This window comes from Dermacentor variabilis, chromosome 1, assembly GCF_050947875.1.
Source record: "Dermacentor variabilis isolate Ectoservices chromosome 1, ASM5094787v1, whole genome shotgun sequence".
In the NCBI taxonomy this organism is placed as follows: Eukaryota; Metazoa; Arthropoda; class Arachnida; order Ixodida; family Ixodidae; genus Dermacentor; species Dermacentor variabilis.
Window position 1 is genome coordinate 265082805 of NC_134568.1, and position 24730 is coordinate 265107534.

General features: G+C 45.2%; 1 protein-coding gene across 1 annotated transcript in view; it reads right to left on the reverse strand.

Annotated features, from left to right (window-relative positions):
- Positions 1-6108: 6108 nt before the first annotated feature.
- LOC142566348 (paired box protein Pax-1-like) overlaps positions 6109-24730 on the reverse strand; it is a 28434-nt gene continuing 9812 nt past the window's right edge. The window contains exons 2-3 of the mRNA XM_075677307.1: positions 11180-11542; positions 6109-6517 (exon numbers count right to left, since the gene is read on the reverse strand). Of these exons, the coding sequence (XP_075533422.1) occupies positions 6207-6517; positions 11180-11542 (674 nt within the window). The 3' untranslated portion in view covers positions 6109-6206. The remainder of the gene's footprint in view (positions 6518-11179; positions 11543-24730) is intronic.

Below are 24730 nucleotides of genomic sequence, written 5' to 3' on the forward strand. Positions count from 1 at the left end.
TCCCAGAAAGTGGATGGGAAGACGGCGCCGGGCAGTAGCTCAATGGGTAGAGGATCGCACGTGTGATGCGAAGACGGGGAATCCTTCCCCACCTGTGTCAAGTTGTTTTTTCATCCACTTTCAATTCCATTAATTTATAATTTCTTTATTTCAATTAAAGGGAAAACAGGTGTAATGCGAAGATTGAAATTCAAGACGATGAGCAAAACGAGAACAAGGTGAAAGCAGGAGCCAACGTTTCGACAAGTGGACTTGTCTTCTTCGAGACGACATATGCTTTCCTCGCCACAGTATATATAGGTGTGGTTCTTCTAAAGGGGAGAGGGCTTAAGGCGGGTGGGTGTGGCAACGAGTGAAGGTGTGTTAGCGGTGGGGGTGTCGAATTGAGAATAAAGGAGTGCTGTGCTCAAGGCCAGGGACACGGCCATCTGTTAATCATGTGTCAACGGCTGTGTGTCAGCCGGCGTGTCTGGTGGTCATGGGCTATCATGTCTCCGAAAAAGATAATAAAAGGAGCGGCAGAAACCGGTGCTTGTAAAAAAAAAGATATTGAAATAGAAAAAATAAATAAATAAAAGAAAAAAAACGGAAAGAAGGAAAGGGAAACCACTAAGCGACGAAACCGGTGCTCGTAAAAAAAAAGATATTGAAATAGAATAAATAAATAAATAAAAGAAAAAGACAAAAAAAAAAACGGAAAGAAGGAAAGGGAAACCACTAAGCGACCAAACTATGTGTTATTGCCTACTGCTTGAAATTTAGCATAGCGAATAGATTCTGAAGCTCCCTTTGAAACGTTTATGCTTATTGGTTGCAGTGTCTTGAACTTATGAGTAAGGTATGATTCTTTGTATTTTCTTTCTCGTTCAGAATGTAAATTTGACTGTAAGATGTAGAGTTTAAGTTCATCAAAGTTATCACCTGGTTGGTTGAAATGCTCGGTGACGGCTTTGTCAAGTTTTTTAGCTGTGTCTGCACGATGTCCATTTAATCTGACATTCATTGATTGTCCCGTTTCACCGATATAAATTGTTTCTTACAGAAGGAACATTCAAGCATATAAATCACATCCGAACTTGTACAAGTAAAGCTAGATTTGACTTCGTGTGTACAACAATTTGTGGTGCTTTTAATTTTAATGTCAATTTGAAGGTGCCTGCATGTTTTGCACCTGGGGTGACAACATGCTTTTATTATGGGGGAATGACGTTGGCTGACTTTTGCGTGCACTAACATGTCCTTAATGTTCCTGTTGCAGCAATAGGTAAATGTTGGCACATCTGGGAACGCTTTTCTCAGATGCTCGTTACTTGATAATATTGGGTGGTAGTTTCGTAGGATGCTGTTTATGTTTGGGAGTGCATTGGAATATTTTGTAATAAAGGCTGGCGGTCTGAGAAATTCTGGTGTAGGCGGTTTCTTTGCTAATTCTGATTGTCTCTCCAATCCTGATGCAATATCATAAGCTCTATCAAGATCAACTTGTGGATAGTTTCTTTCTGCTAGCATTGTTTTAAGGTCATTTATATGGTGGATATAATCATGGTCTTCGCTGCAGATTATTGTTATTCATTTTGCTTGTCTGACAAAAATTCCTTGCTTGCAGTGTCGTGTGTGATGACTGTTGTAGTCTGAATATTGCTGGATATCCTTAGGCAAGATTTTGTTCTCAGTTTTCCATTTTCTATGTAGACCGTCGTGTCAAGGAAGTTAATTTGACTAGGAGAGTGGTGAGCAGTAAATTTAATACTCGGGTGAAAGCAATTGAAATGACTAATTAAATCAGTTAACACGCTATATTACATATTATATGTCGTCAATGTAAAGAAGATAGGTGTGAGGTTTTAAAGGGTAGGATTTCAACAGGCCTGCTTCAAGATGTCCCATGAAGTTCTTCGCCTACGTGGGAGCGAATGGTGTTCCCATGCTAGGGCCGAAAGTTTTCAGGTAGTGAATAGAATCGAATTCGAAATAGTTGAGCGTGAGAACTAACCTGAGGAGTGACAGGCAAACTTCAGGAGCATGCGCTTGGGGATTGATTGTGAGAGATTTCGAAACAGCTTCAATTCCTTCACCCATGGGTATGTTAGTGTAAAGGGCAGAAACATCCAAAGAGACTAGAATAGCACGGTCGGAAAGGATTTGGTTGGCGTTCATGCCATCGAGAATTCGAAAGAAGTGCAGCATGTCTTGAACAAAAGATGGGAGGGTGGTGAGGATGTTTGACAGGCGGTGATTTAAGAATTTAGATAGTGACTCGGTAGGTGTGTTGTTGTTAGACACAATAGGCCGACCTGGCATTCCTGCTGTAAATATTTCTTCAACGGGAACTTATTTATGTATTTTAGGGAGAAGATAAAAGCGGCCTGCTTTCTGATGATGGGATTTATATGCTTGAATATTCCTTCTAATATATCGGTGAAATGGGACAATCAATGAACGTTAGATTAAAAGGGCATCACGCTGACACAGCTAAAGAACTTGACAAGGCCATCGCCGTGAATTTCAACCAACCAGGTCATCACTTTGATTAACTTAAGCTCTACATATTATAGTCAGATTTCCGTTCTGAATGAGCAAGAAAATACAAAGAATCATACGTTATCCATAAGTTCAAGACATTGCGACCAATAGGCATAAACGTTTCAAAGGGAGCTTTAGAATCTATTTGCTATGCTAAATTTCAAGCTATAGGCAACAACGCTTAGTTTGGTTGCTTAGCCGCTTTTTTTTTCTTTCATTTATTTATTTCTTTATTCCATTTCTTTTTTTTTTTTCTTTAAGCGCACACCGGTTATTTCTTTCAGAGACACTGTAGCCCACGACCACCACACACGCCGGCTGACACACGGCCGTGTCCCTGACCTTGTGCACAGCTCTCCTTTATTCTCAGTTCGACACCCTCGCCCTTCGCTCGTTGCCGCACCCACCCGCCTTACGCCCTCTCCCCTTTGGAAGAACCCCAGAGATGAAAGCGTATGTTGCCTTGAAGACAAGTCTACTTGTCGAAAGTTGGCTCCTGCTTTCACCTTGTTCTCGTTTTGCTCATTGCCTTTATTTCAATTAGTAAGTACAAGTAACTTCCCCTGTGTTGTCCTTGGTGTCTTTGTTTGTTGGCTTCTTATGATTAATAAAAATCGGGGCCCTCGGTTGACCCCCTTTCAAAGTATATATATATATATATATATATATATATGCATTGCCGCAACCGTGTGTGCGCGCGAGCGTGTGCACTTAGTTGATGCGTGGACCCGTCGCATCTGTGCATAGTGTGTCCTGCGACCGAAATATACATTATCGTAAACAATGTGCAAGAGGTACTAGCATATGTCCGTAATATGTATGCAGCATGTCCCCATGATGTCCCTCGTGGACATGCAAGGGATGTCCGTAGGACACGTACGGAAAGTGTGGCCAAACGATCATGTGAGGGACGTCTGCCGGACGAATTCGACGCATCATGTCCAGGCAGTGGATGTCCAAAGGACGTCCACAGGATGTCATTGTTGTCTCTGGGTAGATACCCCTAGCACCGATCAATAACGGCAATAACCAAAATTTCGGACACCGCACGAAGCGCTGGATTAAGGGGGGCTAAGGGGGCTGCAGCCCAGGGCCTCACCTCGGGCAGTAGGAGAAGGGGGCCAATTTATTCTAACCTGCTTAGTATATGGAACCATGGGCAACGGAACTTCGAGCGACATGTATGAAGCGAGAAAACCTGAACGAGCAGACCGGTTCCCCCGCCGAATGTAACAGCATGCGTTTAGCCTGATCATTTGGGGAAAGCTTGTCAAGCTGCAAAAACAGGAATCCCCCGCCACCCCGGCAGGGCCCTCTTTCTTACGAAGCGAGGTGCATTTGCCTGGAAGAGTTTTCGTGATTTCTGTCAGTCCGTCTGTCCAGTGCTGTGTGGAGAGGAGTGGCAAGGGGGAAACACCTAAAACCAATGAAACGCCAATGAAACGCTGAGCAGTGTAATTAAAGATATGCAAATCTTCGTTGTTCGTACGTCTCTTGTTTGTTCTTCTTGTGATATTTAGCGTGCTTATAAAGAACTGTATTTTTGTTATTTTTGATAGCGCCACGTTTATTTGGTGTCGTCCTTGCTTGTCTTACCTTTAGTAACGAAAATATTTTCAAATAATGTTTTGTAATTACAGTTGACGTAATTTTCATCTGTATTCTAATGCATTTTTATGGTGTTTGCATTGCCTTAATGTATATATCTATTGCTTATGTATAGAGTAACGTGTATAGCGATTACTGCAGTCTGATGCTTGAATTTTAATAAATAATGTTTTGGATACAACCATGCGTCTCCTCACGGGATTAAACCTATGGTGATGGAAACGAAGCCTATAGCTTCAGAAGGATCGACATCTGATCTGTGTTGTCTTTTCTACGTTCTTGTTCGTCTTTAGTGCACTAAACTTTTCCTTAAAGCCTAGCTTTTGCTGAAAACAGAATGCAGATTAATCACAAAGTGAACATATGTGTTGGTGTCTACAACAGCACGCGTTTCAAGCAAGTTTTGTTGTTTTCCTTATAATAATAACAATAATAATAATCCCGTTGATCGCACTTCGTTCTTTTTAATTTGGTAGAATTAAAATGAAACATGGCATATTTCCAGTAGCGTAGCAGGCGACAGGGGGGGGAGGGGGGGTCAGTATATGGAAAGGGGGCTTGCATGCGCGTTAGCCCAGGGCCCACATTTTTCTTAATCCGGCCCTGATCCGTACGGTGTTCAGCATTGCCCACGTGTCATGTGCGAACATGGCGGCCATGACCAAATAAGTTGCCGCCATGTCGACTGGCACGAAACTGAAACTTTGGTCGCCAACGACGCGTTACTGGTTAGGCTAAGCAGTGCAGTCGGCGGAGAGGCTGGTGACACGACGTCTCGGGAAGCTCACCGCGAATATGTTCGCACTCGTAGACATTATTGGCAATCGAGCGTGACGTAAGACGCTATAGATTGATGGCCTGTAGTTGCGGAGTACGGATCCAGGTGCGGGGCCCCGTCCATGTCCGAAATCTCTGTCGGCGATAGGTGGCGTGCGTCCTGGCCAGTGGTTTAAATTGGTTGGACCGTAGCCGGCAAGCCAAGTCCCGGGTGGTAACAATGATCGCACAGTTGCGTATTCGTGGCGAAGCAGTGGTAATTTATTGTTGTCCCCCGTGCCTACTATTGGCACGGCAAGATGCTCACGTGTCATCAAAATCCGCAGGAGACCCTTTTCTGTCCCGTTGGAGGAACCCAGCTTGCGTTGATCTCGCTTGACCGCGATTTTTTTTTTTTCGACGATATCTGCGTGTATGCTTATAACGAACATAGAGTATAACGAAGGTATTTTCGTGTCCTATGCGACTTCGTTATAACGAGGTTCGACTGCAAGTAAAATTTTGCAAATTAGCTAACCGAACACCAGAATTTATTGCACAAATAATGTCTACCTTCTAAAGTAATCTGCCTCGAGAGAGGTGGAATTGAACTATCTAATATAAGCGATCTTAAAAAATGTATTTGGTGAAAAAAGAAACAGTAATAATGTGCAAACATTAAAAAAACAGTTTTCGGGACCAAGAACGCATTAGCATTCCTTGGCCTGAACAGCATAGCCAGGTTCTTACTGATTCGTGGATCCCGCTTTTAAAGCCTATAGATCAGTTTCGCAGAATATGTCACCTATAGATTTGCTGCGAAGATGTACGTACTTGTTAACTCTGACAGATGTGGACGATCTACCTCTCAGCGCCAGAAGTTTCTACATAACTAACACATCACTACTAGTGCACTAGCTACCGAATATTCTCTTTCTGGATTCTGTGCAACAAAAAAAAAATGATTATTTGGAATTATTGCTTTGCAGGTTGAAGTGTGCAAATGTTTGTAATATTGGTTTGAGATTCAAGCTGTCGGCAGCTTTTTGCCCGGGGACCCCGAACTAGTGTGTTGGAAATAAAGTGGATTTTGATTCAGAAAAAAAAGAAAAGTTCAGGCAAAGCTAAGCAGTGACGATACAAGCCTGTTCATATACGTGAAAGCACTTCAGGAAACTCTGAGCCAACATTCTTGTATAACTTTATTTCACACCACAAGAACAGTACAACTAAACAACAGAGCAAAATTAGTTGTGCCTAACAAGCGCCAGCTCTACCTCCTTCCAGAAACCTACGTGTTGAAAAGAGTTGTGGCATAGTTACATGTGCCGACCTAAAATATCCTTAATAAAGAAGGTTCTTTTCTGTGTGTCTAATCCCATGGAAGCAGGAGGGCGCTGTTCAATGTCCATGTGGTTCGGTGCCATGAGGCGTTGTGGTTTTGACCGCCCCAGCGTTCGGCGCAGGATACGATTGATAGAAGATATGCTGGGCAAAGAGTCTCGAGGGCAAACTCCATCAAATAGTAGTCGCTCACGAATCTCCCAAGCAAACAGAGCACCATTCTCTTGCTTGTACTCGCGAATTTTGCGAATCACCAGAGGTGTTGAAACACGGGGCTTGCTTCCACCTGCAACAAAGTGGCAAGTTTTAGTGTCTGCCGCTGTCATTCGTTACTGTTAATGTTTTTCATTCAACTTAGTGATCTTGAAAGTGAGACACGAAAATGTGTCATGTCTCAAATGATTATACAGTGGCTGGAACAGTGCTTTAATTAAAAAAAAAAACGGCCGATGGAGTGCTCTGATCGAGAGGTTTATAGCAAACTTGGCGAAATATGAACTTCCACGATAACGCACACATTTGCACAGTGGCCTGACGCCTTATGAAAGTAGCTATATACGTAGCTTTTCAGCACGAGCATTATTTTGCAGATGCCGAGATAGTCATGTGTCACCCCTAATCATAAAGATTCAATTGTAGTCCTCAATTCTACCACTGAATAGATGCAAGACATAATAGAAAGCCGTTTATCTTGGCCCCCTAGAGTTGTTGAGCAATGAGTAATATATATGCAGAAGCAGCCACCTGCAATGGAGTTTTGCAACTTCGAAGTAACAAATTCCGTTAATTCGAACTTGACGGAATCCACGGAATCGATCGAATCATCTGGCGAGTCGAATTAAAAGGCATAAAAACGTCCACACGCACTGTACCTTTATTTGGAAATATTTACATGATTCTAACGCGCCCCTGAATGTAACACGTACTGTTTTTTATTGGTTCAATGTAGAAAACGATGTGGCCTAAATCGTCACCGATGTGTGTGTGTGTGTGTGCGTGCGTGCGTGCGTGCGTGCGTGCGTGCGTGCGCGCGCGCGCCGCTATGTTGGCCACTGCCTTGTTTCGATATTGTAATTGTGAAATATTCGTCGAGTGCATTGATGTGAAATGTATGTATGTATGTATGTATGTATGTATGTATGTATGTATGTATGTATGTATGTATGTATGTATGTACGTACGTATGTATGTAAGTAAGTATGTATGTATGTATGTATGTATGTATGTATGTATGTATGTATGTATGTATGTATGTATGTATGTATGTATGTATGTATGTATTGTACTCCTGTCCAGTTAAAATTCAGCATGCGTTTCAAATGCTTCCAATCCAGTGTAAACTCGTAATGCCTGAACTGTTCCTCGCCAACTGTGGTCATAGGGAGCGTAATGCTTTCAAGCTGCTACGTGCGGCTTTTTTCCCTTGCATCCGTTGTTTTCTGCAACCATAAAGAGAAGAATAAACATTTCATTTGGGATATTCCTCACATTTCACCTCGTTCACCTCGTAAGTAAATTTACGCCCCTAACTTCGCAAAACCAAATCAAAGAAAAGGTTCGTGAATGCAAGGGTTGGGCCAATGCTTAGCTTAGAGGCCCGTATTTTCACGCATATAGCACGTGGGACCGGGGAAGTTTAACTGGGCGGGAGATGAATTTGGGCGACTTAGAAAAAATATATACTTAACAATGACAACCAGAATCGAAGGGGTGTAGTGCCATCGCAGGTACGGCCTTAAAGCACTTAAAGTATGCATCCTTTTGGCACAGCGTGGCGCGCGATCCGGCACAGCGATGTGCGCCTGCGAGGGGCAACCTGCTTATGCGCTGGGACACACGCAGGACCCGCTGCCCAGATCGGGCCGATGCACGCGCTTCAAGGCGGTTGCGTCGCGGCGTAGTGCTTGTTTGCTTGCTCCATAGTGTGACGCGTAACTACCACGCGTGAGTGGTCAAGAAGCCGCCGGTCGAACGGTGGAGGAGAGATGAAGCTTGAGAGAAAGTACATACCAGGGTAAAGAGCAAAATGTACAAAAGTTTAAGTAGGCCAACTAATTTTAGAGGCATTTCTTTTTCCCTCAGAAAAAAAAAATTGTGCTATTCGAAAGGATCGCAAATTGGAAGGTATAATAAATTTAATTCAATTTCAACTCGCAATTTTGTGAAAATATATAAATGATTAAATAAGTAAGTTAACCAGGTATTCGCTTTGTGTCACAAAGCAAATCGCAGACGACCATGCATACGTTCCTGTGCATTAAACTCAATGTAGACGCCCCAAAGGAGACATATTTTGAGTGTTTACAGCAATGCCTAATTTTCGGAATGGTTTCTTTCTCTGGCTTGTAAATCGACGGCACGGTAATAAAAAAGATTTCAGTGGTTCCAGGTTATTTGCAGATACGGCATAGAAGAGACGACACCAGACCAGACCTGCGTAGATTTAATAGCGAACTGCGGCAGCGTAATTTTGTGAGGGAGATTTCCAATTTGCGTGTGGGGCACCATTGTTTGTCCCGTGGGAAAAGCAAATGGTTGAAGTCTGTTATCTGAAATGTCTGTTTTGCAGATTCTTGTACCAGAGAAAATTTTCTAAACTTAGTCGCGGTGATGCAAGCAGAAGTCGGCCGAACTGACATGACTGATCCATCTAGGATGCACGCGCAAGTGCGTCGGCTGTTTCATTTAAAAAACAAACCACGGGGACCTGTTGCCCATATCAAGCGCGCCAGACGTAAGCTCAGAGGGGTATTGATCGTAATACATTGAAAAAGTGTATCGTCTGGGAATGAGGTGAATGCTGTACACACTGACAGGGAATAGGTCACTATAACAGCTGTCAAGAATTTAATGGAAGTTTTCGAAGAGCAAAAAATAATCGCCAATAATGCTGCCTCAAATATGGGTGTAAAATCAGGAAGTCGTAATGAATGAGACCCGGATAGTGTCTCGAGAAAAGTGCCCACACCCGCGTTCTCTTCTCTCACTGATGCACCCTTCGTTATTGCATTGACTCCCATTTGCGTTAAATTACCTTGTAACAGGCAGCTTAAATATCTAGTGGGCAGGATTTTAGCCTTGGGAGAAAATATATAATCAAATTCACTCTTCATTGTATTTTCGGGCTTGTTTTGGGGAACGATCACGTTCGAGTTGTAGTTGCACAAACAGAACCCGAGGATTATATAGACGGGACCATGGTTCGTCAAAGAATACAGACATTTACTTAATAAATACAAACTGCGCTCGTCTCAATGAACAGTAGAAAATCTTTAATTAACTGTCCGCTGTGAGAATGCGGAATCTGCTGGCAAGTGTGCGCCATCGTGCTTCTTGATGTTAGTAGTGGGCCTGACTCTTCGACCGCTTTCAGCCGTCGTCGTCCTCTTTGCACACTCGCCTTCCTGCTGATAGAGGCTCTCCCAAACGCGTCTGCGCGTCAGTTTTCGTTAATGACCTGCGAGGCTGGCTTTCTTGCACAGCTTGGTAGCTTAGTAGTTGAGCTCGCCGCGTTTTGAAGCGCGAAATTGCTTAGACGGCTCTAATATTATTTCTGAACTCTGTTCACATTTCTTTGACGCAAAGGGTTATTGTTATTGAAGAATAGGAATTTATTTTATTGTTCAAACACAATATCAGCTGTGACGTCACGGATTTCAAAGTATTTTTGCGTTTTTGAATCGTATTTGAAGAATGAAAATTAAAAAAAAAATTGGCTGGGTTTAGTATGTGGTAATTTAATTTGGGATGTAATACAGCTATTCTTTACCGATAGACAATTAGCTAGTCGCGAGCAGTCGCTGTCAAAATCCATGACGTCACGCGGAGTTGGTGCTCGAACTATAAGGTGGCGTCGATAGCAGACTTTCACTTTGGATAGTTTCTAGTTTACTAAACCTCCACTCACTGTAGGACTGCTGACTTATCCGATATTCAAGAAGAGTAGTCCACCAATCTATCTGAACTCAATTGGCACTTTGGAAAATCCTTTCCGTGGGAGTCCGCAAGGTTGAGGAAGCTTCATGAAAGGGAAAAATTGTCATCCACCTGAGAGTAGCACGCAGTTGCAAAGAAAGCCCACGCGTGTCTCCCAGGAAGAAAGGTTCGCAGTTGAGGAAAAATTCGCCCTGTTACGGGAGAGTGAACCCTAAACCAACATCTTTTCTGGGTGGTCGCTCGGCGGGACGTATTTTTGTTCAGTTGCAAAGCTTTCTTTCTGGGAGACCCATGTGGGCTTCCTATGGTAGCTTCGGGCTACTCTCAGGTGGACAATTTTTTCATATTAATATTCTTTTTAGGGCCCTATAATAGTACGATCCTCGCTTTTCAAATGTTTGGGGCGTATTTCTTAATTTTTTGTTCCTCGTTGGTTCAACTGCCAGCTGCCGCGCAGTTACTCGCTAGATACATTTAAGTGCTCTAGTGGTAATTGATCGCCTTACTATAGTTTTCTACGACGCACACGGCACAGGGACAAGGAAAGAGACAGACATGGGGAGCGCTGACGTGGGTGTTCCAGGCTGCTGAAAGTCGAAGCTCGATCGCGCTGTTAAATTTTTTCCTCGTCCGCCTTTTGATCCGAGATCCGTAAGGAAGGCTTTCAGAAAAAAAGAAATCTGAGAAATACAGTGGCATTTTGCCGCATATGCGGAGGGATCTCTTGAAACTGGTGCTACTATTAGGATATCGTCTAAATGGGTATGCCTCGAGCACTGGCTGGCTTCAAACACGCAATTGCAACGTGTGTTCTAAAGCATGTAAATTGTATAAACCTTAATGAAATTCAGTTGGATAAATGTCGAATTAGTGATTATCTCACAATTTATGATGTCTGCCGGTACATATGCCGTCTGGTCGAAAAAAAAAAAAATAGCCTCTACTGCACCGATATTTAGAATGACACAAAGTCTTCGCCGAAACACTCGGATACAGAGACGAGTGCGCGCACCGATGGCCCCTGGCAGTATGGAGCCGGTCTCGGTGAAGCGCGCCAGTATCTTGGAGACGCATCCGTGGGAGACGAGCAGCTGTCGCGAGATGTCGCAGGGTCGGTAGCCGAACAGGGCCAGCTCCAAGATCCGCAGGCGCACGTGGAAGGGCAGCGGCTTGCCGTTGGCGAAGCTGCCGCCCAGCTGGTTGACGCCACCGCAGCTTGCGGACGACGACGCCTCGTTCCGACCTCCTCCCGCACCGCGCGACGTCGCAGTGGCCGGCCCGACTGCTGCTGCGTGCGCCAGACAGGGAGTGGTGGAGTTCGCGCCACGCCGGCGCCGCGCAGTTTTGCGGGAGTGCTGCGACACTTTTCTGAAGCCTTTTAAAACCGCACACGAGAGAAAAGCCCCGATTGAATGGGCGCCCGCTATACTGGCCTGCGAGCGGAATATTTTCTCCCGAGGAGGACTGCCGCGTGTCTCATGAGCCGTAGCATCATCTGAGGTTGCGGGTTCGATCCTCAAATTCAGCGGCCGAACTTCGATGGAGGCAGAGTGCAAAAACGCTCGTCTGCGACGGTGCAAGCGCCCACGTGGTGTAGGGGAAGAATAATTCGGAGCCTTCCACTACGGCGTTCACTGTTTCAGGCGTTAAACACCGCCTCAGCCATTTTCGAGGGATACGAGACAGCGGACGGCGCTCCTCGTCGCCATTGTTTATAATACGTGTTTCAAATAGAAAGAGCCTTTTGTTTTTGTTTTGACATTGAAGTATCTTTTTTCGGTAACATATTTTATAGCGGAAACAGACATAGTAAATGTGCGACAGTCATTTATGAACTAATTAATTGACCCAGTTATTTACTAATTGACCAAGTGTTCCAAATGAAGTAATGGTTCATTACTTTAAAGTGGCCCTGAGCCTCGGGCTTGGTGAAGTAACATAGTCCGCGGGTAGCTTACACTGCTGTGAACATCTCAGCCAAGTTTTGCTGTCGCACACGGTGCATGGAGCTCGCAAGCGGAGCGCGAGGTCACCTTTCTCTCGAACGCGCTCTTTTCAATAGAAGCCTGCTCCTCATTCTCTTCTGGACAATAAACCGGAATCCCATACGCAGCTGCTATTGGTAGCTACGGTCTGCTACGTAACGTAGATACCGCGACTGCCGCGGGATGCCCCCACGACTCCGCTGACTAAGCGCACTGCGGTTCGCTGAGGGCAACCGCGTTTGGCTTACGTTTAGCGCGTCGTAGGCATCAAAATCGGAAGTGGTGGCGTCTACGCTAATATCCAAAATGAAATTTGAACTGCGTACCACGGTGACATTTAGAAAGCAGAGCGTTGTGGGCACGCCCCACTGCGCCGTAGCCTTAGCAGTGCAAGGCATCGAAGAAGGAACTGGATTACAGCGGAGGCCGTGTTTGATTCCGCTTCTGCTGAACGCATTGAAGTACTTTTTGCGGCAAAGTATTTCTGAAATTGCCTATTTTAACTTCAAATGCCTTTCTCCACTTCCATAAAAAGTGGTTCAGGGCCCCTTTAAAGCCCATATGTGGCGATCGCGAAATTGAAATCGCTTACTGTTCGATGCAGGTACTCAACGGTCCACTGTTAAAGGGAACACCAGCTAAATAGGGGTATTCGAAGAGCGAAATTTTTAAATCGAGTTGGATACGAATATTCGAGAAAAGGAGCCTTCGAATATGGAATCGAACATCGAATATTTCCAATTTCCAAAAAAAAAAAAAAGGCTTCCGTTGAGTCTATTTGCCAACAAAATGCTTGTTTACGTTATTTCGTATCATGAAGCGCCGTTATAAAGTGTATGTCAGGTCAACTGAGAAGCTTGTAAATTAAAGAAACACAGGAAAGTACGTTTATATCCATGCCAATAACCATGACAATGACAGTCGCCGAATTTATCCGCATCATAGCCTTAATTGCTTTTGCGCCATAAGAAAGGACCATCATGAGCGCTATAACGTAAAGCTATTCCAAACTTTTCTATTGCATTTGCGCAGTTAGCGCTCCACAATTGGTCGAAAATTTTTCGGGCCACCGCCATCTCGCTTGTCTGTCAACGACGTCAGGAAAACCGCGAGAACTCCTCATCTGATATGACGTTAGGCAGTGAATAGGTATGATTTAACCGAACAAAAGAAGAAACCATCCATGATTACGATACTCCCTAATGCGAAATTTGAGCGCAGCTCTATACGTGTTTTCATTTCGCGATATAAGTGGCTGGCGCGGGCAACCTCTCTCGTGCGGCATGTTGCAAACGAGTGAAGTGTGGCGCGACTGCTTCGTTAATCGGCAGAACGCGAGAGGCAGCGCGCGGGTGACGCGTTGGCGCGATTCAGCGCAACCGCCGCAGACATACCTTCGCTCATGCAGTGCTTTGTTTTGACGCGTTCGCCGCATACCTTATCGATGGCGTCATCGGTGAACAGACGACGCGCGCTACTCTGGCGCTATCTCGGAGCGATCATCGCCGCAGAAAGCCCCATACACACTAGCGGTAAAACTATTACTCTAGTTAAAACGGGCGCGGCGTGCCACCGGCGTTAAGACGCAGCTTCGGCAGAGGGACTACACCAACTGGTGGCGAGCCGCTGCGGTAGTCACGCGACAGCATGAAAATGTTGCCTCCCCTCTGTAGGTGCGAGATGTCGCAGTGCTTTTTCCTTCATCTGCGGACAGATATAGGCGATGTGTTTACGTTCTTCGTCTTTCATTCTTAATGCCAGTCATGCCTTAGGAAGATGACAACGTCGTCGCCACTGATCATAATCATGTTGGTGTGCTCTCTTCTGTTGCGGCGTCGCCGCGTTCCAAAGTCAAGGAGAATGAGATACTGTGTGTCACCTCCGCGTCCGTGTACTCGGGGTCCGTCTTTTCCTACAGAATCGGATATGGCGCAATGTCTCGAAAAACCTTTCCAGCAGGATTTCTCGACATAGACTCATTGTAAAAAACAATCTCAAACCATGATAATCGAAACGAGCGCGAGCGATAGCTGACGCGAGCAGACGATAGTACGAAACGAGCGCTCCGGCTGAGACCAGATACGGGTACACATCGAACGGTCGGGCGGGTCCGCATGACACCAGTTTCCCGCGCGCATCACTGAAGGGGCCGCTCTCATTGGTCTCCGCTGTTTACGGCTCGCGCCTTTGATCTCACGCTGCGCGTTCGCTCTTTCATCCTTCGCTGTTGTGCTCATTCGCTCGGTTACGCGGACGCCGACGTTCGCAGCAGGAACAGGTGCTCTAACAAATATTTCCGATTCTACGCATTTTTCGCCAGCAGCCCTCCGCTATTGGTCAAAAGTTTCCGGGCTGCGCCCACTTCGCATGCCTGCCACGCGACTTCACAAAACCGCGAAAACTCGCAACGTCAAAGTGACGTGTACACATTAAAGATGTATTAATATGCTGAAAAATACTGATTTCGGAATAGCCGGAGACTGCCCCGTTCCGAAATGAATAGAAGATGACTGCCCGCCGATCGCTCTGGCACTGACTGCTCGGAGGTGCCGGGGAGAATGGATTTATTTGAGTATAATAAAACATTTTTGCGTGACAGCATAACGTTGTCGAGCCCTTTCGGCTACACATACAACATCACTTTGCCAAGTCGTCTTCGCTGAGGATCCGTTTTAGCGGTATTTTTACCCTTCCGTTGCACACCACCGCGATTTTCTACCAGCCACCGAAAGCCAAGCAAGGAGAAGCGGTCCAATCGCCGACGCCGGCACTACCCTACTCATCCGGTTATCTACTTTCACTGCGCTAGCCCAGCTCCACCGGAACCCTCTCCACTTCGATGTACTCCTCTCCTCTTGTCATTCAACTAGATAAGAAAAACCTGTCAAGGCCGACTATGCTACTCGCTTTGAAAGCAAAGCAAATTGACCTCCTATAAACGAGAAGCGTTCCATTGGCCTGTTCAAACAACACTGCGGGTCACGGCCTAAATGCTTGCGTCGGTGGTTACGTAAATTTGACGTCAGGTGATTGGGATAAAAACAGATTCAATGCTTCACTGATATATACACTCCATGTGTTCGCCCAGGAACTGAATAATCTGAGCAGCAACCAAGGTTCTGCTAAACCAGAATCATTCAGAAGAGTCTCCACTTGCATCAGTCTTGCTCCCTGTTACTAAAAGTGTAGGTTGTCCCTTACAGTGTTCTAACGAAGCGAATATGAATGAATTGAATGCGAATCAAAGAGCAAAGTCTATTCGATTCGCATGCGAAGTTTCGAATATTCACACACATTCAAATAAGTATTTCGGGACTGACTGCAGCTTAGCTTTAACAGGAAGGACTGGGCAATATTTTTACTAATACAGGTACACCTAACGCGTCGAATCCAGAATATTTTCCTATGAAATGGATATTACGTTGAAGTTATATTGATTTGAGTGATAATTAATGGTTCCCTTTAATAGTGGGCCGTGCGTACACTCAATAGGATTTCTGAGATTGCCACTATAGCGTCGAGATATCCCTCTCCAAGGCGGCGTTATTTCAGGTTACTCTTAAGCATCGATCCCTAACTGACGGTCTTCATTTCTGCAATGAAGAATACACATAGGAAATGAATTAGGATGCAATTAGCAAGCTGATTTAATTATTTCGTGAGCTAGCGATTATCGCAAGAATACACTATTATTTGCACTGCACTGTCTTACATTTAACTGTTCCCAGTTAAAGCAGGTGTCTGTAGGCACTTGATGGGACAGGATGATACAACTATTAGGCACTTGCTCTGATAGGAAGATACACCACATACTTCGACTGGGAACAGGTAAACGTTTAAAGACAGTGGAGCGGAAATAACACTCAAAACCGCTACAGGTAGTTAGGCGTTTGTGCTAATAGGCAATTGACCTCTATCCCACTGTTCCCCCTATTCCCATTTATTGAAGTGAAACTGTCCTAGCGAACCCTCCCGTACTTTCCTGACCGTGGCCGCTGCTGCTGCTGCTGTCGAGCCGAATAGACGTAGGCCGTGCGCGCGTGCCAGTTTTCATTAGGCTATGGACAAAGAAATGAAGCTGGAAAAATTATGGCCAACCTTACCCTTGTCTTTCGCGTCGTTCTTCTCTCAGCATACATCTATCCTCACCAGTCTTCTCTCGACAAACGTCGCCGTCATCCTCGAAGCATCACTGCATCGATGACTGACAGTGTGCATGCAGAAGCATTAACTGCTGCTTGCCATTCAGCTTGGGGTGTCAGTGGTGTAGCGCATAAATATAAACACTGCATGAGTTGGCATGTTGCACCAGAGATGATAAAAGACAATCGTGCGCATGTCATTTAGCGTTACAGAATTTAGCTAACCGCTTTTTGTTGCTTTCTTTATGGAGGACTACGGTGGCTGTAGAGCTGCCATAGATATATTTCAGTATTTTTCATATGGCTCGTCTACACCCTGATTCCGTAATGCCTCCATGACTGCTGAGGTTTCGACAGAATCAAACGCTTTCTCGTAATCAATGAAAGCTATATATAAGGGTTGCTTATATTCCGCACATTTCTCTATCACCTGATTGATAGTGTGAATATGGTCTATTGTTGAGTAGCCTTTACGGAATCCTGCCTGGTCCTTTGCTTGACAGAAGTCTAAGGTGTTCGTGATTCTATTTGCGATTACCTTAGTAAATAGTTTGTAAGCAACTGACAGTAAGCTGATCGGTCTATAATTTTTCAAGTCTTTGGCGTCCCCTTTCTTATGGATTAGGATTATGTTAGCGTTCTTCCAATATTCCGGTACGCTCGAAATCATGAGGCATGCGTATACAGGGTGGTCAGTTTCTCTAGAACATTCCGCCCACCATCCTTAAACAAATCTGCTGTTACCTGATCCTCCCTAGCTGCCTTCCCCCTTTGCATATCTCCCAAGGCTTTCTTTACTTCTTCCGGCGTTACCTGGGGGATTTCGAATTCCTTTAGACTATTTTCTCTTCCATTATCATCGTGGGTGTCACTGGTACTGTATAAAACCCTATAGAGCTCCTCAGCCACTTGAACTATCTCATCCATATTAGTAATGATATTGCCGGCTTTGTCTCTTAACGCATACATCTGATTCTTGCCAATTCCTAGTTTCTTCTTCACTGCTTTTAGGCTTCCTTCCCCGCTTCACACATATTCTACTATATGCGTTGGATCTGCACATTCATTCATTCATTCATTCATTCATTCATTCATTCATTCATTCATTCATTCATTCATTCATTCATTCATTGTCACGTGTAATCTGCTAAACAGAACGCCCCAGCAACATTTGCGTTTCTGTAAGTGACCAACCAGTGACAGTTAAATGGCACGTACAGCGGTGGCACATTTCGTATTTCCTTTAAAAAGAAAACATTCACTGTACATGAAAATTCAGCTCAAGGGCTCTCTATCGCCGAAAACTGCGTCGATTAGGATATAAAACTGGTACGTAGCTCTTAAAGGAAGTATGAAAATGCGAACGATTTTCGGGTCCGTAGTTATAATTTCTTTGGATACATACAATGCTCGTTACTCTTTGATGTTTTTTTTTTCATACAAGTGTTTGTTATTTTCTTTTACATATCGTCTCTTGCATTCCATGACTACACCAAAGCGTGCTGCAGAAAGAGTATGGCTAGGTACAATGCCTTAACATGTAAGAATAAACTAGCTTTCGAAATTGTATGCTCCTGTAAAAAATACTAGACATAAAAATGTTGAAAATTATTCCTATTACAAAGCACTCAGAAAACATTAACTAGGCGCGCGCGTGTGTGTGCGTGTGTGCATGGGCGTTTACGTTTGCGTGTGTACGTGCGCATGTTGAAGAAGAAATATAATTACTGTCTTGTGTTTTTGTATGGCAAAGACAGCTAATAACCCAACTTAAAAATATTAACGGAAAATAACAAGGGGCTTTAACGGAATATCGGAACAAGGGGCTTTAAGGGCTAGTAACGGAATAACAATGCTTAATTTCTTCAACGTTTAGTCTAACACGAGAGTGGTGGGTTGATGTTAAACGTTACTTTGCATACACCGCTGCTGATTGTTTACGTAGTACACAGAACACACAGGGAGAGGTGTTTGCTTCAGGCGTTGTTGTGTGCCATATTTCATGAGCTCTGAGAGGGTTGTACATTGTCATTACCTCACATGGCACATCGCATCGTGGCAGTATTAAGCTTGAATTGGATTATGGGGCTGTACGAGCCAAAACCACAATTGGATTATGGGGCACGCCGTAGTGGCGGTCTCCGGATTACTTTTGACACCGTGACGCTCTTTAACGTGTCGCAAAATCTAAGTGCACGTGTCCTTTCTATTTCTATTTCTATTTCTATTTCTATTTCTATTTCTATTTCGCCCCCGACGAAATGCGGCTGCCGTGGTTGGGATCAAATCCGCGACCTCTATACCTATGCCATAGCCGCAAAGCTACCGCGGCGGGCACAGAAGTGTTGATTTGGTGGTCGACCGCTTCCGTAGTGTCGCCTGGACCCTGCGGTGCGCTTTAATTAATGCGGCTCTGCTTGTGCACGCCATGCGTAAGTTGTCCGCGTGACATATATGCATGATGTTTATTTTTCAGAAATAGCAGGAACGTGCTGTACCGTACCTTGAACTTAAGCTTATCCACTTTCCCCGCAACCGCTGTCGTATAGTAGTAGGTTTTCCTTGCCTTCTCACGTCACCTCCCCCCCCCGCCCCCTCCTTGTATGGGAACTGCCTCTTCTCCCTCCTCTCTACAGTTCTATCTACGTCCGCTCTGGACTCGCACGTTAGCAGAAATGAAAGCGCTGTAGTTAATGCAATGCTTTTCAGGGGGGCCACGGATAATTACAGCTCTCAAGAGGCTAATGTGGCGACGTCCAGGGAGCTCCAGAGGGCATCGTGCACATTCGACGCGGTGGGGTCCAAACGAGCTCCTTGCGTCGCCTTTCCTCTCTATATTTAAGAAAATTGCAATTTGAAATTGAATACAATTACCTTCAAATTTCTTATCCTTTCATAAAGCAAACGTTTTCCTCTAAGGAAAAAAACAAATGTCTCTAAAATAAAATTTGTTTACATTAATTTCTCGTACAATTTCAACTTTACCTTCACCCGCCGTGGTTGCTCAGTGGCTATGGTGTTGGGCTGCTGAGCACGAGGTCGCGGGATCGAATCCCGGCCACGGCGGCCGCATTTCGATGGGGGCGAAATGCGAAAACACCTGTGTGCTTAGATTTAGGCGCACGTTAAAGAACCCCAGGTGGTCAAAAATTTCCGGAGTCCTCCACTACGGCGTGCCTCATAATCAGAAAGTGGTTTTGGCACGTAAAACCCCAAATATTATTATTAACTTTACCTTCATGTACACTTTTTCTCTCAACATTTAGTTTTATCTCCTGCAATCCGTTTAACTAAAGCTTCTTGTCCAGTCCCCCGTAGTGAGTACAAGCCATGATATAGGGAGCAAGCAAGCAAGCTTCTCGCCCCGCTTCGACAGTTTAGTTACAGCGAAGGCATAATTGCTCTTCTTGAACGAGGAGCCGTCCGAGGCGATGACAGACAGCAAGCGATCTCTAGCGTCGAGCACGTCTCTTCGCACTTGGGGCCCCAGTGCTATGGTGTAAGGCTCGCCCCGTCGACATTGAAGTATCCGGCTCCAGTTTCTACAACAGCGATCCCATGGATTCCGACATCGACTACACTGTCGTGGAAGGCTAACGACTGAAGAGGAAATACTGCAGGACAACGATCAAAGACGTGAGTGAGCAAGGCTCTACCGGACAACTAGCTTACTCCGACTTAGGCGATTGTATATGTGCCTGTCGACGTCTCAAACAATTTAAATGCGGTTTATAGGCAGATTCTGAATACCTATCTTGATAATGCGGCTAATTAACGAAGTACAGTTCAACAACAGGAAGAACATAGTTGCGGTGGAAGTAGCGACGCAGGCCGCCCTGGGAACACTGAAAGCCATGAGAATACTAGGACATGTAGAAGTTCGCTCGTTCATTTGCAGGCTGGTCGCACTAGGGTAGGTGTCATTTCCGATGTCGTCGTTGACTACGCCGACGAAGAATTTCAAAAGTTCCGTCTTCAACCGTGAAGATCATCGACTTTCAGCGCTTCGGCCGCTCGACGAGCGCCGAGCTTCTATTCGGGGGACACACTCTGCCTGAGCATGCCAAGGGGGGCTACGTGGGGCACCCGGTGTGTCCTTATGTGCCTCGACCAATGCAATGTCGCAAGTGCTTAATGTTAGTAGGCCATGTCAGCGCTGCCTGCACAGGCAAGACTGCAAGCCTCCGCCGTGCAGGCACCCATGACATATCTTTACACCCTGTCAAAGAGATGAAGTGCCCAAATTTCGATGGATCACGCAAGGCGAATTCCAAGGATTGCCCGAAACAGTAAAGGGGGTTGAAAATATTGAACCGGATGAGCAACACCAGCATGTCACACAAAGAGGCGGCAGCTTCAGTGCACCAGAGGAGGAAACGGTTGCTTTGTCGACGTAGAGAAGCTGTAGGAACAAACGAGAGCTCCCTGGCTTATATTGCGCAGGCCTAGCAGGACGTCGTTGAATCGGTTTCGGTTGATCTTCCCGGGACATTGCATCAAGCGAGCAACGCAATCCAGGACTCCAGTGTATGGCCACGCTTGCCGCCGCGGCGACAAGGGCCTTGGAATGTCAGAACGAACAATGACAGGGCGCTGAGACATCCCTTTCAGACTCTACCATCGAGACCATGTTGCACCAAATGATTGACGCTCTGCAGCTGCTCTTGTCTGGTTTAAGTACGCCAGTGGCGCGGACAGCTTCGAAAATAATGGACGCTAGCCTAAAAGCAGTGAAGAAGAAACTAGTAATAGGCAAGAATCAGATGTATGCGTTAAGATACAAAGCCGGCAATATCATTACTAATATGGATAAGATAGTTCAAGTGGCTGAGGAGTTCTATAGAGATTTATACAGTACCAGTGGCACCCAGAACGATAATGGAAGAGGGAAATCTCTAGAGGAATTTGACATCCCATAAGTAACGCCGGAAGAAGTAAGGAAAGCCTTGGGAGCTATGCAAATGGGGAAGGCAGCTCGAGAGGATCAGGTAACAGAAGATTTATTGAAGGATGGTGGCCAGATTATTCTAGAAAAACTGCCCACCCTGTATACGCAATGCCTCATGACCTCGAGCGTACCGGAATCTTGGAAGAACGCCAACATAATCTTAATCCATGAGAAAGGGGACGCCAAAGACTTGAAAAATTATAGACCGATCAGCTTACTGTCCGTTGCCTATAAAGCATTTACTAAGGTACATCGCAAATAGAATCAGGAACACCTTAGACTTCTGCCAAGCAAAGGACCAGGCAGGATTCCGTAAAGGCTTCTTAACAATAGACCATATTCACACTATCAATCAGGTGAGAGAGAAATGTGCGGAATATAAGCAACCCTTATATATAGTTTTCATTGATTACGAGAAAGCGTTTGATTCCGTCGAAACGTCAGCAGTCATGGAGACATTACAGAATCAGAGTGTAGACGAGCCGAATGTGAAAATACTGAAAGATATATATAGCGGCTCCACAGACACCGTAGGCCTCCATAAAGAAGGCAACAAAATCCCAATAAAGAAAGACGTCAGGCAGGGAGATACGATCTCTCCAATGTTATTCACAGCGTGTTTACAGGAGGTATTCAGAGAACTGGATTGGGAAGAATTGGGGATAAGTGTTAATAGAGAATACCTTAGTAACTTGCGATTCGCTGATGATATTGCCTTGCTTAGTAACTCAGGGGACCAATTGCAATGCATGCTCACTGACCTGGAGAGGCAAAGCAGAAGGTGGGTCTAAAAATTAATCTGCAGAAAACTAAAGTAATATTTGTTAGTCTCGGAAGAGAAGAGCAGTTTACGATAGGTAGCGGGGCACTGGAAGTGGTAAGAGAATACATCTACTTGGGGCAGGTACTGACCGCGGATCCGGATCATGAGACTGAAATCATCAGAAGAATAAGAATGGGCTGGGGGGCGTTTGGCAGGCATTCTCAGATTATGAACAGCAGGTTGCCATTATCCCTCAAGAGAAAAGTGCATAACAGCTGTGTCTTACCAGTACTCACGTACAGGGCAGAAACCTGGAGGCTTACGAAAAGGGTTCTACTTAAATTGAGGACGACGCAACGAGCTATGGAAAGAAGAATGATGGGTGTAACGTTAAGGGGAGGGGGGATAAGAAGAGAGCAGATTGGGTGAGCGAACGAACGCGAGTTAATGATATCTTAGTTGAAATCAAGAAAAAGAAATGGGCATGGGCAGGGCATGTAATGAGGAAGGAAGATAACCGATGGTCATTAAGAGTTACGGTCTGGATTCCAAGAGAAGGGAAGCGTAGCAGGGGGCGTCAGAAAGTTAGGTGGACGGATGAGATTAAGAAGTTTGCAGAGGCAACATGGCCGCAATTAGCACATGACCGGGGCAGTTGGAGAAGTGTGGGAGAGACCTTTGCCCTGAAGTGGGCGTAGCCAGGCTGATGATGATGATCGTGATGATGATGACGACGACGACGACGACGATTATTATTATTATTATTATTATTATTATTATTATTATTATTATTATTATGCTAGACAGCCTAATGGCTACGCTGTAGTAGCCTCGACCCCTGCCCTCGAAGATCCGCATACTGTGAAGCACGAAATTAGGCGTTGCCCAGAAACAATATACTGTGCAGCTCTCACCACCTGCTTCATCATACCATACTCTTTCCTCTTCCCATTCCATGTCTGTTGCTCCCCTCAACCCCTTCTCGAGCCTTGAGTAGCAGGCCAGAGGCAGTTTACTCAGGCCGACCTCTTCGCCTTTCTGCCATTAAAGTCGCTCTCTCTCTGTCTCAGTCTATCACGTGCCGTTCACGCACCAATTTTACATGCTGCCTTTTCTTTAAAAAGGCCGACCTCTCCACTTTTCGGCCATTAAATTCTCTCTCTCTCTCTTTCTCTCTCTCAGTCTATCACGTGCCCTTCACGCACCAATTTTGCATGCTGCCTTTTCTTTAAATTTTTCCCTCTTGGAGAAAATGGTCTTACTCTTTTCGTTTGCGTTCACCCCACTGGGACTAGGGTACCTGCATATGTATGTCATGGAAATCACATGCAGGGACGCTAACTGGAACCATGCCGTTTTAGAATAGCTTCACAGCACACAGGTAAAGTTTGCAGTGAAGCCAGATTTGCAGAAAAGAAAAGGAACGTTTTACGCACGCAACCGAGGAGAATTCTGCACTAGTCTCCACGACATTGAGAAAGAAAGAAAGAAAGAAAGAAAGAAAGAAAGAAAGAAAGAAAGAAAGAAGGAAAGAAAGAAAGAAAGAAAGAAAGAAAGAAAGAAAGAAAGAAAGAAAGAAAGAAAGAAAGATAATTGTGCCGATGAGTTATGCGAGGAATTTTCCGGGTACCTGGTTATAACCAACGTGTTTGTGTAAATTGAATCGTTGTGTGTGTGATAACAGCAGCACGACGACCGCGTTGAAGACGATCATATGGCGGCAGCGTAATTATTTCTGCGGCCGTTCGACGCAAATATACGCATGCCGTTTTTTGGATACTACAGAGTTACTCAGCAGGTGTTAGCGAGGGAAACGCGGATTGTTACGTGATCCTTTACGAAGCGTTGGTGCTATGCGATCGTATACGTACCCATGTTTATGTCATGTGGTATATGTCAAAACGACGATGGCATTTGTAGTATGGTGAAAAAATGTGAACGCATGACTAACTTGGGCTGATCATGAAGTCGGTGCAACGTCGCACGGCTTCTACGTAGCGTTAGCTGCTACGAGGAAGGTCCTGAGGAATGTAAGCCAATCCCGGATATAGTGCATGCTAACAGCTCCCCAAAGCGCAAGCTCTCCCCAGAAAAGAAGGCGAGAAAATGGCACGTGACGCACGCGCCAAATGTGTCAAAGAGCTGACGGGCTTTTGAACGAGAGAAGTATGCCGACAATAAGAAAAGAATGCGATCGTGGGCCAATTGTAAGAGCACCGAACTGCTCTGCTCGGCGGCAGATGTTCTATTCTACCATGGGTCACAGATTAACGTTCTTTTCATTGAAATCAGGCGAGACAGGAACCTACCTACCTACCACAAAGTTCGTAGAATGAGGCAAAGGCTTTGGATTAAACCGGAGAGTTTTGTTTTGCTTTTTTGCGTTCAAAAAGCAACGAAAGCGCTGCGCATGTCATGGAGAGCTGGCTCTTACAGAAAACTGTTATGGGAGATAAATTTGATGACGAAGACAAGCACTCACAACAGGAGCATCGCCAACGCTCCACAAAAGGACTGAGGCTGAAGCTGGGACAATAAGCACAGCACTAAGTCACCACTCCAGCTACCTGCGGGGCCCCGCTGAATTGTACACACCAACTTTCTTCTTCTACTATGCTGCTGCTTGCTTCCTGACTCGCCCAACTCTCAGTGTTCCTTTTCGTAGCGAGGTCGGCGTAGCAGTTCTCGTACCAGAAAAATACGAAGATCGGCGATGGAATAACCA